Here is a 15,210-nt window from a genome sequence, read left to right as displayed (position 1 = left end):
CTACTCAAATAATTACATTCAGCTGCTTCTGCTCTTTGTATAATTTCTGACTTTGGGAACAAGCGAATCAACCGCCTAACATATTTTGTATTTTCCACTCAATAATGTCTTGTGGAATAATTTTCTGAGGTAATTTATCAGTTATAAAGGACGTATTGATTACGCAGAAGCGACCAGTAAGTATAATATACAGTGTTTACCCGCAGTCATCTTGTAGGCACATGGAAAACATCCTACTAAAGCACACACTGGCTGAGCAGTGAACCAGGCTAATAGTCGCTCATCGGACATTAATCTGCCTCATCTCTCATCCTCGTAAGATAGCGCGCTGAGCATTAAACTGCACGAGCACGCCGGCTACCTCTGGAGATCATGTTTGGCTAACTAGACTAGAGAACGAAACACATAACCGCACCAGTGTGATTTGAACCCCAATATTATAATTTTGGAAGAAAGATTAAATAAAAATGAAAAATTGTTGAAAAATATTTCTTATTTGTTGTTATTAAGGGAAGGAAGCTTGGGTTTGTGATCTTCTGTAGAGACTGGGTCGCTGCAGCTCTCCATGCCAGTCTGTCCTGTGTAGGCCTCATCATAACTACAGCGACCTATGACCTTCTGAATCTGCTTACTGTTTTCACCTCTTGGTCTCCTTCTACCATTTTCACCACTACTCTTCCCTTCAATTTTGAACTGATGATTCCTTGATGTCTCACACTGTACAACTAATTTATTTGCTCCCAGTTCTATTCATTACCTCCTCATTAGTTATGTGGTCCACCCATCCAGTCCTCAGCATTATCCGTAGCACCACATTTAAAACGTTTCTACCTCTTCTCGTCCGAACTGTTTATCGTCCACATTTCACTTCCGTGGAAGATTTCACTAGACAGAAATACGTTAAAAAGAATTCCTGACACTTAAATTTACATTCGATGCTAACAATTTCTCATCTTCTTCAGAAACGTTTTACTTGCCATTGTCAGTCTGCATTTTATATCTTCTCTACTTCGGCCATCATCAGTTGTTTTCCTTCCCAAAAAGAACAATCAGTTACTACTTTTAGTGTCTCATTTCCTAATCTAATTGTCTCATCACCGTCTGATTTAAGTCAACTACATTCCATTACCCTTGTTATGCTTTTGTTAACTTTCGTATTGTATTCTCCGTTCAATTGCTCCTCGAAGTTTTTTACTGTCTCTGGCAGAATTACAATGTCTTTGGCAAATATCAATTTTTTTATTATTCTCCCTGATCATTAATACCTTCTCCAATTTTTTCTTTGGTTTCCTTTTTTACGTGCTCATAGTACTCGTTAAATAACATCATTGTCTTATTCCCTTCTCAACCACTGATTTCCTTTTATGCCCTTCGATTTTTGTAACTTCGGTCTGGTTTCTATACAAGTTGTGCGAGGGGCGTTCAATACCTAATGCATCACATTTCTTAATCTAAGATGGTTGGTTTTATTCTGTATTCCAGTACACCATATTATTACCCACTGTTTTGGTACAAAATCCTGTTTTTCAAAATAATATCCATCCAGTGTGACGGCCTTACACCATCTCACTGGAAGGGCCCAAATGCCCGCATGGTACTACTCCACTGGTCGACGTCGAAGACAACGTCTTGCTGCGTCAATAACCTCCTCATCACCCACGTGCGCGGCTTCTCGCGGAGTGTATCCTTCTTTGGGCCAGGGAGACGGAAGTCGGAAGGCGAGAAATCCGGGCAGTAGGGTGGTTGAGGAAGAACAGTCAAATGAAGTTATGTGAGCTCCCTTGTGTTGTCATGGAAAGGGAGAAGTTCATTTACATTTTAGTGACGACGAACACGCTTGAAGTCGTTCCTTCAGTTTCCTGAAGGTAGCATAATACACTGTAGAGTTTATCGTTGCACTATGAGGGAGGACATCAAACTGACTACCCTTTCAGAATCGCAGAAGACAGTCTGCATGACTTTGCTAGCTCAGAGTGTGGCTTTGAACTTCTTCGGAGAAGAGGTGGAGTGGCGTCACTCCACGGATTGTCATTTTGTTTCCGGTTCAAAGTGATGAACCCATGTTTCATCGCCTGTGACGAGGTTAGACAAAAATCAGCCTTGTAGGGCGCAAGAAATTCCGGACAGATGATCCTTCGTTGCTCTTTATGTTCTAATGTTAGGTGGGGAGGAATCCAGCGGCCACCCCAACTGATGGATGAGTGTGTCAGCACTACTAATAGGGACGTCCACTTGTGTAGCGAGGTGTTTGATTGTGATCTGTCGGTCACCTCGAATGAGAGTGTCTGGATGTTCCAACATTGCAGCAGTCTGTGTGCGGCCGGCCGGCACGCGGCAGATCGGAGAGATTTGCGAAACCTTGTTGCGATGATGACAGACGCCTTGCCCAACGACTCACCGTGCTTTTGTTCACTGCCAGGTCTCCGCAGTGATTCTGCAAGCTCCTGTGAATATCTGCGATGCTATAATTTTCCGCCAAAAGGTATTCAATGACAACGCTCTTCTTGGAACGGACTTTCATTACAGACGCCATTTTGGATGTTACGTATAGTGCCGCCACCTATCTAAACTTCATGGAACAATAGGGACTGAAATGGGAATATCCTACGAAGTCCCACAACAACTTCCGCATTTTTTCATCCTAAACTGGCCGAGAAAAAATGTGTTACTTTGCTTACTGAATGCACATCGCAAGTAATCTTTCTTTCCCTGCCATCTTACGAATTTCGAAGGCACTGATCGTGCCACTGATGTAGCAGCGTTCAGCAGCTACATTGTATTTTATAGACAAGGTGGCAGAATTCGACAGTCTGCTTTCACACATATTCGACATTTCGTAGTTTTTTTATCATATTTAATTTGTTGAAACCGCTTTCACAAGATGCTTAAGTCACTGACTTGCCTCAAAACTATTTTAATGTTCGAATAAGCATCTATTAACCCATTCTTTCAAAAATCTTCAGAATGTCTAAATGGAAATCCGCTTTCACCTGGAACTTGAAAGCAACTGTATCATTAAGTAGCTATGCTGTATGAATGTCTCTGCTGTATTTCACACCAAAATCAGCTAAACACTTTTCACGATAAGATACACATCTTTCAATCTATACGTTTCCTGACAGGAACTTAAATTCAGGTGAAATAATGTGATACCTGTTTTCAGTTTCACTAATTATTCTTTATCCTGTACTCAGAGCACTCTTGCTGGAACAGTTCACTGTGACTACTGTGTGCATATACAGAGGGAAAGGCTTCTTCTCCTAGGAAGAAGGCAGTAACACGAGGACTAGAACAACTCATATATCGGGAGGACGAAAGTTCAGTCTCGCGTCCGGCCATCCTGATTAAGGTTTTCCGTGATTTCCCTAAATCGCTCCAGGCAAATGCCAGGATGGTTCCTCTGAAAGGACACGGCTGACTTCCTTCCCCATCCTTCCCTGATCCGATGAGACCGATGACCTCGCTGTCTGGTCTCGTTCCCCAAAAAACAACAACAACGCATTTATCTATTACGGTCAATTCTTAAACCATCTTTCTTTTTCTTTTTTATTCTTTGTAAGTTTTTGCGTCCCATCTGAGCGTACGCCCTTGGTGGGGGACTATCGCACACCCACTCGGCACAGCACTGAGTGTACAACACTTTTGGGAACACCATACACAAAGACCAAGGCCGATCTTTGTCATGTTATTTCTTTCAGAGTAGATCCCCATACCGTTGTTAGGAAACGGATAACGTTAAAATTGTGTATTAATCATGGCCTTTGCGTTTTGTGCATTAAAATAAACTTCCGAGAAATTAAATAAGAGATACCTACCTAGCTCCGCGAGGCTGTTCGCGGATGATACTGCTGTGTGTAAGGAGATTACAACGTTAGAAAAATGGCAAAATAAAGAAAGATCTGTGGAGGATCAGTAACTGGTGTGGGGAGATGCTGTTAGCCGCCAACGCATAATGTAACGTATTGGACATGAGTAAGCCGAAGGCACCTATTTCTGTTTGATTACACTATTGACGAAAGATCACTGGAAACAGCAACGAACGTAAAATACCTAGGAGTAACCAGCTGGAGCGACCTAGAGTGGAATGGCCACATACAACTAATGGTGGGGAAAGAAATGGTTGATAAAACATTTTTTTGCACAGAGTCTTGAGTACTGCTCATCAGTCTGGGATCCTTACCTGCTAGGATTAATAGAAGAGGTAGAGGATGTCCAAGTAAGAGTAGCATGTTTCGTCATGGGTTCGGTTAGAGAGCACGACAGCCATGCAGAAATCGTCATCAAACTTCTTTTACTGTTTCAGTTCAAAGAACGTGAATTCCAAGAAATGTCCAGCAATGTCAGCTCTCACAAAGGCATACACAGTTTTTTCCTTCTCTACCTGAGTATATTCAGGGTAGGCAAAACAGTCTGAAAAGTTTGTAAGAGTGTGGCAGGGTAGATTCTGCTGATAGAAAGAGAAGGGTATGGACGGAAGATGGTAGGAAGGAAGGGATGGTCAGAGAGAGAGAGAAGGATAACGACATGGGCAGAGGTGAGAGGAGGAGATGGACCAAAAGAGATGGGAGAAGGAGATATGTGTAATATATGTGTCAAACATGTGCACGGGCGAAAAGCTGCGGACAAAAGGCGAAGTATACAGTAGAAAAGTACTCTCAATTTAGCATTTCACAGTGCTTCACCAAATATACTGAAGATGTAAGTAATGGATATAAGGCAACAGTTGCAACGATGCGTGGATATTTCAGAACAAGCCAGCAACTGAAGTTGGCCAGAATACATATAATCTGAACAATAACAATGGTTTCTGGAATAATAAGCGAAATTTGGTGTAAATTTACATCGCAAATTTCATACCCAACAGGCATAGTGACACAAATCCAAGTAATTATACTGGTCAACAAATTGAAATTTTGCTTCTGCATCTGGTTTCTAACTATGAGTATATAAGTAATTTTGGGACGAGGATTTCAGAAGAGCAGACAATTTTTTCCATCACGCTACATTTCTGAAACACAATATAACAATAAAAATTGTAACGCTTTCATATCAGATACGCCATGAACATTAGTAAAACCAATGTTTGATATACAAAGGCGATGAACATCAATAAAACAAAAGTATGAAGTACATAACTCGAAATTTGTGCAAACATTTACATAAAACACCTAAACAATTATCATGTAATAAAATAAATCACATTACGATCAAAACAGTTATCATAACTGGAAATATTTTGTAAGATATCAGTTTCCCTAAACAACAACGTATAATCGTTCATCATTGAGGGTTCCAGATTCCATGGTAAAAATATATTGGTGGAAACGTTCATCCATATCGGTAACCTCCACCATATTTCACAGGAAAAAATTAAACTACTAATAAAAAAGTGTATTTTTGTGACAGTCTACAATTTTTTTTTGTTTCTGTAACAGTACAATCGCAAAGGAAACATAATCCACTTCTCTGTTGTTGCACAAAAATTCATGAAAAATTGCCTTGAAAGAAGTCGCAACATGCAAATTGAGATTCACGAGTTTAGCATCGACAGTCTCATCGATAAACCATTTTCTGTTTGTGGCCCCATAAAAACATTTTCTTCCAAGTAGGCTTCGCGACCCTAGGAAAAACTCCTTTCACGTGATTTATCGAAGTTTTTTTTCAGAATTCTTCGTCTGGCCTAATATAATGTGGAGCGGAGGCTGTAAAAATTTAATGGACAAAAGTAATAGTTCTTAAAAGTAATGGTTTGTTCTTAACGTTTCATTTCTTGTAACATGGGTATGTCTTCTAAACCATTTCTTGACATTCTGGTTTTTGAGGTCTCAACTGTCAAATAAATAAATAAAGCGGTTTGTGAAAATAGGCTGTAAAACTGTAAGCACTGCAGTAACTTTTAAATCACAGAAAGATCATAAACTCATGGTATTTATACTTGATGGCCTTCTTATCCACTAAATGACCCAAAGGTACTGATGGAAGTTTGTTACCATTACACAAAAATGTCGCTTCTAAGCTGCTTTTGGATGCAGCAGATAAACAGTTGCCAGTGTTGAGCGTTATGCTGAACATCTGGATCTTGGATAAAACGATTTACATTTGTGCGTACACGCAAACTGGCACTAGGTAACGCAAAAATGTAACTTAGTACTGACACTTTTTACATATCAAATATATAAAGAAGTAAAATAAAATCGACCGGAAATGAAAAAAAAAGATTTTAAATATATCTAGAATATTGGGAGATACCACAACTATAACGGTTGGTTTTGATCTTACAATCAAAAATATGTAGGCCTGTATCACACAGCATATTCAAACTGATTATTGATCAGAGTTATTGAGTGTGCAGCTTAACATTAGATGGAGGTGAGCACTTCAGGCCTTAATTTGTAGGTGAGGGGAGGAGTTAAGATTGTGTGTGTTGCAGGTTTTGTTGCTGGGGAGCGTGGTGGCGCTGGCCGCGGCGTCGCTGCGGCCCACCAACCCAGACCAGCTGCACGAGCTGCTGCTGTGGGCGCAGCGGGTCCAGTCCGCTGGGGCGCATTCTGGCGCGGGCCTGCACGACAAGCCGGTGAGCACACTTCTCTCCCGTCAACCTGGCCCATCCTCACCTCTTTCCTAGGAACGCGGTTATCCAGACATGTATAAGCGGACCGGGCAGGCCACTCGAGAATCCGCTCATTCCTCAAAGCATGCCTTGTGAGAACTGCGGTGTGGGACCTTGCATATCCCGTTGGAAAATGGTATTTGGTACGACCGTTACGAAGTGTAAGACAACAAGGTATGACATTTTTGACACATATTGGCAAGCATTCAGCCTCCATTGTACATTTACTGTACCTATCAATCTGGTATCATACAGAAACATAAGTGTTGTGTAATGTAACGCCGAAATCGAATGGAAATAAAATAAGACCTGTAAATACAGCTGAAGGTATCATCCGTGCAACATAAAGTTTACCAGCGATGTTATCATATCCGATATCTCCCCCACCACACCTGCAACTTTTCACCAGATCATCTACGCGCGCGTTGGGGTTATCTGGCGGCTATAAACGGAAGCGACAGTCATTGCTGAACAACAAAGAATGCCACTTAATGTCCCAATTGACTCTGGCAAGTCTCAGTTGTCTATGGTACGGAGTCAACGGTAAAAGACACAGGGAAACTCGAGCCCTCAACCCATCTTCCGGCAATCCGAACTACATCTACGTCTAAACCAATATACGAACTCTGAAAGCCATCATATCGTGAATTTGTACTACGACTAATAATTATCTTTCCTGTTCCGTTCGTCAATGAAGGGAGGGAGAAATAGCTGTTTATATGCTTTCGTACGAGCCCTGATTTCTCTTATCTTGTGTTTGCGGTCTTTAGGCGAAATGTATCTAGGCCTCCAGTCTGTTGTAAATGCCGCTTCTCTAAACTTTCTCAATAGAGCTTCACGAAAAGTAGGTCTTATTCCATCAAGTGATTCCCATTTGAGTTCGCGTAGTATCCGTAATATCCACATCCTGATCGAAGCTACCAGTAACAAATCTAACAACACGCCTCTGGCGGATCGTGGTGACACTTTTCCTGTAACCTCTGGTCGGACTTTAGCTTTTTTCATCCGTCTGTTTATCCAAACAGCCATTTGAAGTATTCTACGCTCTTCTGGTGGTGTAGTCCTTCAGAGTCCTTGGGGGTATAGCCAGCTGTGTGTGCCATCTGTAGTTATGATGGTCCCTTTTTCCTCATTACAGTGACGCGACCTTTCTCAGAGACCGAAAGAAGAAGATAAACCACAGTTTTTGATCGAGGGAGGTGGATTGGTATTAAAATCTCGTTAGGAAACTCTCCACAATTGCATTAGTCGTCCGACTGTCACGCTATCGTGGCCAAACTGCGAACTATGACTCCACCTCCTTCCATCAAAAACTGTGGCTGGTAGGATACATTATGTAAAAAATTAGCTTAATTTGGCGTAATGAAAGAATTGGTGCACATTTTGTATCGAGTTGATGTGTTCTTCTCATTCTACATAAATTGGAGTTCTTCACCAATTTTATTTTTTTCTCGATTTCAGCGCCATCTGTTTCAGAGAAAACTTGATTACTTTTTTATAAAGAATCCGAATCTGCAATAAAAAAATGGGGGTTTCCATTTAAGATTTAAAGGTTGTCCCCGCCCCACCCAAGGGGGTGGGGCGGGGAGCTTGCGAACTTGTCTTACCAACTATTTTTACCCAATGTATAGCTTTCGAGATAATCTCATCCGAAACTTCAGATGGACCACCCTGTATATACACATCATTAGGGTCGCGCTACGTTGCATATACTCTGCAACAACGCTCTCAAATAGAAACTTTTTGATAGCCCCTTCCCCCTTATACATTATTGTTTAACTAAGGCGCTGTTGCAAATCAACTGGCAGCTCTGGAATATGATAAAAATCAATTGAATATTGAATACCAAGGGGGAGGGGTTAGTAGACTTTAATACCTAGAAAAGAAAGAACTACATTTTGCTGCTCTACGTGTCTATAACAGAGCAGTTACTCAACTTTCGTAACAATTTATACTCTAAGAGAAAAACGCACCACGACGGAATTATCTGAATGGAACGGAAATCAATAGATGTGATCTAAATGTACAGACAAACAAATGATTACAGTTTCAGAAAAAAACTGTATTATTTATTCAAGAGAAAGAGCTTCACAGATTCATCAAGCCAATAATGCATTGGTCCACCTCTGGCCGTTATGCAAACAGTTATTCAGCCCTGCCCAAAATGCTCCAAATGGATCTCAACCTGGGGGATATCCGAACTCTTGCTGGCCAAGGTATGGTGTGGCAACCACGAAGACAAGCAGTAGAAACTCTCGCCGTGTGCGGGCGGACATTACCTTTTTGAAATGTAAGACCAGGATGGCTTGCAGCGAAGGGGCGTAAAATATCACCGACGTACTGTAATGCTGTAAGGGTGCCGCAGGATTTTTGCGGATGATGCTTTAGTATATCGAGAGGTTGTAACAATGGAAAATTGTACTGAAATGCAAGAGGATCTGCAACGAATTGACGCATGGTGCAGGGAATGGCAACTCAATCTCAATGCAGACAAGTGTAATGTGCTGCGAATACAAAGAAAGAAAGATCGTTTATCATTTAGCTACAGTATAGCAAGTCAGCAACTGGAAGCAGTTAAATCCATAAATTATCTGGGAGTAGCCATTAGGAATGATCTAAAATGGAATGACCATATAAAATTAATCGTCGGTAAAGCAGATGCCAGACTGAGATTCATTGCAAGAATCCTAAGGAAATGCAGTCCGAAAACCAAGGCAGTAGGTTTCAGTACACTTGTTCGCTCACTGCTTCAATAATGGTCATCGGTGTGGGATCCGTACCAGATAGCGTTGATAAAAGAGATAGAGAAGATCCAACGGAGAGCAGCGCGCTTCGTTACAGGATCATTTGGTAATCGCGAAAGCGTTACGGAGATGATAGATAAACTCCAGTGGAACACTCTGCAAGAGACACGATCAGTAGCTCAGTGGCCGAGCGGTTCTGGGCGCTACAGTCTAGAACCGGGCGACCGCTACGGTCGCAGGTTCGAATCCTGCCTCGGGCATGGGTGTGTGTGATGTCCTTAGGTTAGTTAGCTTTAAGTAGTTCTAAGTTCTAGGGGACTAATGACCTCAGAAGTTAAGTCCCATAGTCCTCAGAGCCATTTAAACAGGTAAATAAGTAGTAGCAAACGATCTATACAGCCAATCCTAGAATCTCGTCCATGTGTGCTGCTGCAGTGTCATGGAAGTTTTACCCAGCCTGTCTCTTGGAGCACGTAAGTCATGTTCTTCCTCTATCAAAAGAAATGGTTCAAATGGCTCTGAGCACTATGGGACTCAACTGCTGTGGTCATGAGTCCCCTAGAACTTAGAACTACTTAAACCTAACTAACCTAAGGACATCACACACATCCATGCCCGAAGCAGGATTCGAACCTGCGACCGTAGCAGTCGCACGGTTCCGGACTGCGCACCTAGAACCGCGAGACCACCGCGGCCGGCTTCCTCTATCAGATCCCAGCCAAGAGTGAGATCCTACACAGCGGCTTTAGCATGCTGACATCCACATCACACTTAACTGCACTATTTTGAAGAACTCAGCCAATGGGTATTCACCAGATTCCACACCAAAGTCATGCCACCTCCCCTTGTTACAAATACCGGCTTCTTATGTAGTATTTCTAAAATATACCTCTGGCTTTAAGATGAGTTATAATATTTCGCAACCTAGACTCTTCCCATAATTTCTTCGTTGGTTCAAAATCTCCCTCTTCTCGAGGATGCGGAGATTGGGGTGAGGGGGAAGATTAGTCAGTGCCCATTCTATAACAGTTCTTTCGAGAGGGAAGCACCTCATTGTTTCGGGACTGCGACGACGCAGTTTCTCCTGGTTGAAGAGGTGCCCCCCTCTCCACCATCTCCCCCAACTCCCTGTACTACGCGCTTCAGTCTGGAACCGCGCGACTGCTACGGACGCAGGTTCGAATCCTGCCTCGGACATGGATGTGAGTGATGTTCGTAGATTAGTTAGGTTAAGTAGTTCTAAGTTCTAGGGGACTGATGACCTCAGATGTTAAGTCCCATAGTGCTCAGAGCCATTTGAACCATTTTCCCTGTACTAGGTGCCACTTCTGGCTCTGGCCGCTCAAAAAACTAAACCCGACATTGCAGTTTGCTTACAAACTGTTGCCATCTCGCTACCTTACCACAGAAGCAAATATTAGTGGATGATGATCTTGTAGCTGTCGTGTCAAAGTATTTATGGAGAGGGACTTGTAGTTGCCCTGATAAAAGAGAGCCTCACGTAACTAGGCAGGCGTCCCAAGTGTTGATATTTTCCGGCAGAGCCACCTGGGAAAGCCTTCGCACACCCAGCAGAGCGAGCGGCCAGCAGTGGCCATGAGCCCGCCGCCGCCGCCGCCGCAGCCCCAGCCGCAGGTGTGGTCGCCGCCGCCCGTCGCGGACTCCGTGCTGGAGCTGCTGCGGCCCGGGCTGCCCGCTTACGAGGAGTACGACCGCAACCAGCGCTTCTCGCACTCCTTCCTGCACGGGTACCGACACACCTGACGGCGCCACGCTGTAACTGTAACACAATAAAGCTCGTCACACTCACCAAACTTTCTTTTCTTCGTGATTTTTATCATCCTTTCCTACGTTCGCTCTGACGATCCTTTCCAGAGGTGTCCATTCTTTAGCTGGCACCAGAACCCCAGTACGAGACCTCGAGTACACTAACTGGAAGAAAGCACTCTGCCACACAGCCGCAAGTCCAGATCTGCATTTCGCTCGAATCCCACGATGGATGTAGCTGTGCCTCCGCCACACATATACACTTCAAAAGCGGAATTCCACTGCTGATCATTAAAACTCGAACACCAGAACAACTAGAAAACAACGAAAATTTGCTTATTGTGTGTAAACTGAGTAATGGGATGAATGCAAGATTAGATTTGAAGGTGATTCGGGGGCACAAGGGTGCGAAGCGTAATACACACAGCTACATTACTAGCCACTAAAATTGATACACCAAGAAGAAATGCAGATGATAAACGGATATTCATTGGACAAATATATAATACTAGAACTGACATGTGATTACATTTTCATGCAATTTGGGTGCATAGAGCCTGAGAAATCAGTACCCAGGACAACCCTCTCTGGCCGTAATAACGGCCTTGATAGGCCTTGGCATTGAATCAAACAGAGCTTGGATGGAGCGTACAGGTACAGCTGCCCATGCAGCTTCAACACGATACCACAGTTCATCAAGAGCAGTGACTGGCGTATTGTGACGAGCCAGTTCCTCGGCCACCAATGACCCGACGTTTTCAATTGGTGAGAGATCTGGAGAATGTGCTGGCCAGGGCAGCAGACGAACATTTTCTGTATCCAGAAAGGCCCGTACAGGACCTGCAACATGCGGTCATGCATTATTCTGCTGAAATGTAGGGTTTTGCAGGGATCGAATGAATGGTCGTAAAATATCTGAAATGTAACCTCCACTGTCCAAAGAGCCGTCAATGCGAACAAGAGGTGACCGAGACGTGTAACCAATGGCACCCCATACCATCACGCCGGGTAATACGCCAGTATGGCGATGACGAATACACGCTTCCAATGTGCGTTAACCGCGATGCCGCCAAACACGGATGCGGCCATCATGATGCTGTAAACAGAACCTGTATTCACCCGAAAATATGACGTTTTGCCATTCGTGCACCCAGGTTCGTCGTTGAGTACACCATCGCAGGCGTTACTGTCTGTGATGCAGCGTCAAGGGTAACCGCTGCCATGGTCTCCGAGCTGACGTCGTCGAACTGTTCGTGCAGATGGTCGTTGTCTTGGAAACGTCCCCACCTGTTAACTCAGTGATCGAGACGTGGCTGCACGATCCGTTATAGCCACGCCTGTCATCTCGACTGCTAGTGATATAAGGCCGTTGGGATCCAGCACGGCGTTCCGCATAACCCCCCTGAACCCGGATCTCGACCAACGCGAGCAGCAATGTCGCGATACGATAAACCGCAATATCGGTAGGCTACATCCGTCCTTTATCAAAGTCGGAAACGTGATGGTACGCATTTCTCCTCCTTACACGAGGCATTACAACAACGTTTTACCAGGCAACGCGGGTCAACTGCTGTTTGTTTAAAAGAAAATCATTTGCATATCACAGCATCTTCTTCTTGTCGATTAAATTTCGCGTCTGTAGCACGTCATCTTCGTGGGTTAGCAATTTTTATGGCCAGTAGTGTAATTAGTGGTGCTCCATACATCATAGTTGTGTGAAGTGGCTATTTATCTTGTTGCAAGTAATCCCATTTCCTGACCCAGGGTACATACAGGGAACAGGCAAAATAATATGGACACCTGTACTTATTTGGGAATTTGTTTACTAATTTGGGGTTCGATCCCTATTTGCCCGTAATACAGCTGCGATTCTTCTTAGAATACTGGTATAGAACGATTATAAGAGTCGAGGGACATGAAAGAGAAGCAGTGGTTGGCAAGGGAGTGAGACAGGGTTGTAGTCTCTTCACGATGTTATTCAATCTGTATGTTGAGCAAGCAGTGAAGGAAACAAAAGAAAAATTTGGCGTAGGTATTAAAATCCATGGAGAAGAAATAAAAACTTTGAGGTTCGCCGATGACATTGTAATTCGGTCAGAGACAGCAAATGACTTGGAAGAGCAGTTGAACGGAATGGATAGTGTCTTGAAAGGGGGATGTAAGATTAACATCAACAAAAGCAAAACGAGGGTAATGGAATGTAGTCGAATTAAGTCGAGTGATGCTGAGGGAATAAGATTAGGAAATGAGACACTTAAAGTAGTAAAGGAGTTTTACTATTTGGGGAGCAAAATAAATTATGATGGTCGAAGTAGAGAGGATATAAAATGTAGACTGGCAGTGGGAAGGAGGAAAGTGTTTCTGAAGAAGAGAAATTTGTTAACATCGAGTATAGATTTAAGTGTCAGGAAGTCATTTCTGAAAGTATTTGTATGGAGTGTAGCCATGTATGGAAGTGAAACATGGACGATAAATAGTTTGGACAAGAAGAGAATAGAAGATTTCGAAATGTGGTGCTACAGAAGAATGCTAAAGATTAGATGGGTAGATCTCATAACTAATGAGAAAGTATTGAATAGGATTGGGGAGAAGAGAAGTTTGTGGCACAACTTGACCAGAAGAAGGTATCGGTTGGTAGGACATATTCTGAGACATCAAGGGATCACCAATTTAGTATTGGAGGGCAGCGCGGAGGGTAAAAATCGTAGAGGGAGACCAAGGGATGAATACACTAAGCAGATTCAGAAGGATGTAGGTTGCAGTAGGTACTGGGAGATGAAGAAGCTTGCACAGGATAAAGTAGCATGGAGAGCTGCATCAAACCCGTCTCAGGACTAAAGACCACAACAACAGCAACAATGATTAAATAGTCCCCACTGGAATGTAATGCCACTCTTCGATCAGAACCTCTTCTAGCTCCTGTAGTGACGAGGGAGGCAGAAATCTGCTCTGGAGTCTGCGCTCCAATACCGCCCACAAGGGACTGTGCTGGCCAGGGAAGGTGCCGCAGTTCACTTGCATGCTCCTCATACAACGATCGTACTTTCATGGCTGTGTGAGTGGGTGCATTAACGTCCCGAAATATGGCCTCATTGTTGGGAACAAAATTTGTATCATGAGGTGCACTTGATCACATAAAATATTCACATGATCTTTGGCTGTAACACGGCCTTTGACAGTAATGATGGGGCCAGCAGAATATCGTGATATGGCAGGCAACACCGTCACGCTTCTACCTCCGTGCTTAACTGCTGGTACCAAGTAAACAGGTTTCTTTTGGCGTTCTCCAGACGTAAACCCGGCTTGATATTGGAACTAACGAAAATGTTGACTCGTCGGACCTTATGACGTGTTTCCACTGATCAGACATCCTGGATATACGCTCCTGACACTATGTTTTACGATTCTCTGCGTTGCTTGTCGTCACTAATGGATTCGGTATAGCAACTCGTCCGTGAACATTCGCTTTATGGAGTTCTCGGGGGACAGTGTCGATAGATACGGGGTCTCGAAGATGCTATTGAGCTCTGCAGTCACTTTAGCCGCCGTAGTTTTGTGTTCTTTTGACATATGTCTTTCCATGTTTTGTGTAGTCTTTCATGACTGTTGTTAAGTTGCTCTTGAAACATTCAATAAGTTGGCTGTCTTGGTTACTGATCGGATCCCCATAATCTGCCCTCTTTGGAACTATGCTAGGTCTTTCACTGTACGTCGACCTCGGCCTCTGGATGCAAATAAGAAGTGTGCATTACTCGTAAACAACCTGCACTGATGCCTAGTGCGTACTGAACACGCACAATCCAGTGTAACACATGCCTTACCTGCATTGTTGACCGTCAAACACAATTATCCCCTTACTACCACTGTTCACATTATTTTGCCTATCCCTATATGGTGTTAAATATGTCCCCCTGCATTCACATATTCCATATTAGTATGACAGTCGTGGGATACAAGCCAATGCGATCGTTCGTATTGCGGAATGATTAATGATAGTCAAGACATGTCACGACCTTTCCACTGTAGTATTTGGACATTTACAGGTAGACATTTCCCCTTCCCGAACGAGGTATAACACCAGCTTCTCGC

At 43.4% G+C, this 15,210-nt stretch overlaps 1 protein-coding gene across 1 annotated transcript in view; it reads left to right on the top strand.

The window, feature by feature from the left end:
• The window catches only part of LOC126298183 (uncharacterized), a 138,527-nt gene extending 127,359 nt beyond the window's left edge, over positions 1-11,168 (top strand). The window contains exons 5-6 of the mRNA XM_049989491.1: positions 6,431-6,574; positions 10,897-11,168. Of these exons, the coding sequence (XP_049845448.1) occupies positions 6,431-6,574; positions 10,897-11,118 (366 nt within the window). The 3' untranslated portion in view covers positions 11,119-11,168. The remainder of the gene's footprint in view (positions 1-6,430; positions 6,575-10,896) is intronic.
• Positions 11,169-15,210: the final 4,042 nt, after the last annotated feature.

Source organism: Schistocerca gregaria, chromosome X (assembly GCF_023897955.1).
Source record: "Schistocerca gregaria isolate iqSchGreg1 chromosome X, iqSchGreg1.2, whole genome shotgun sequence".
NCBI classification, from domain to species: Eukaryota; Metazoa; Arthropoda; class Insecta; order Orthoptera; family Acrididae; genus Schistocerca; species Schistocerca gregaria.
Note: the sequence above shows the minus strand (reverse complement) of the source record. Positions and strands in the feature narration are given on the sequence as shown.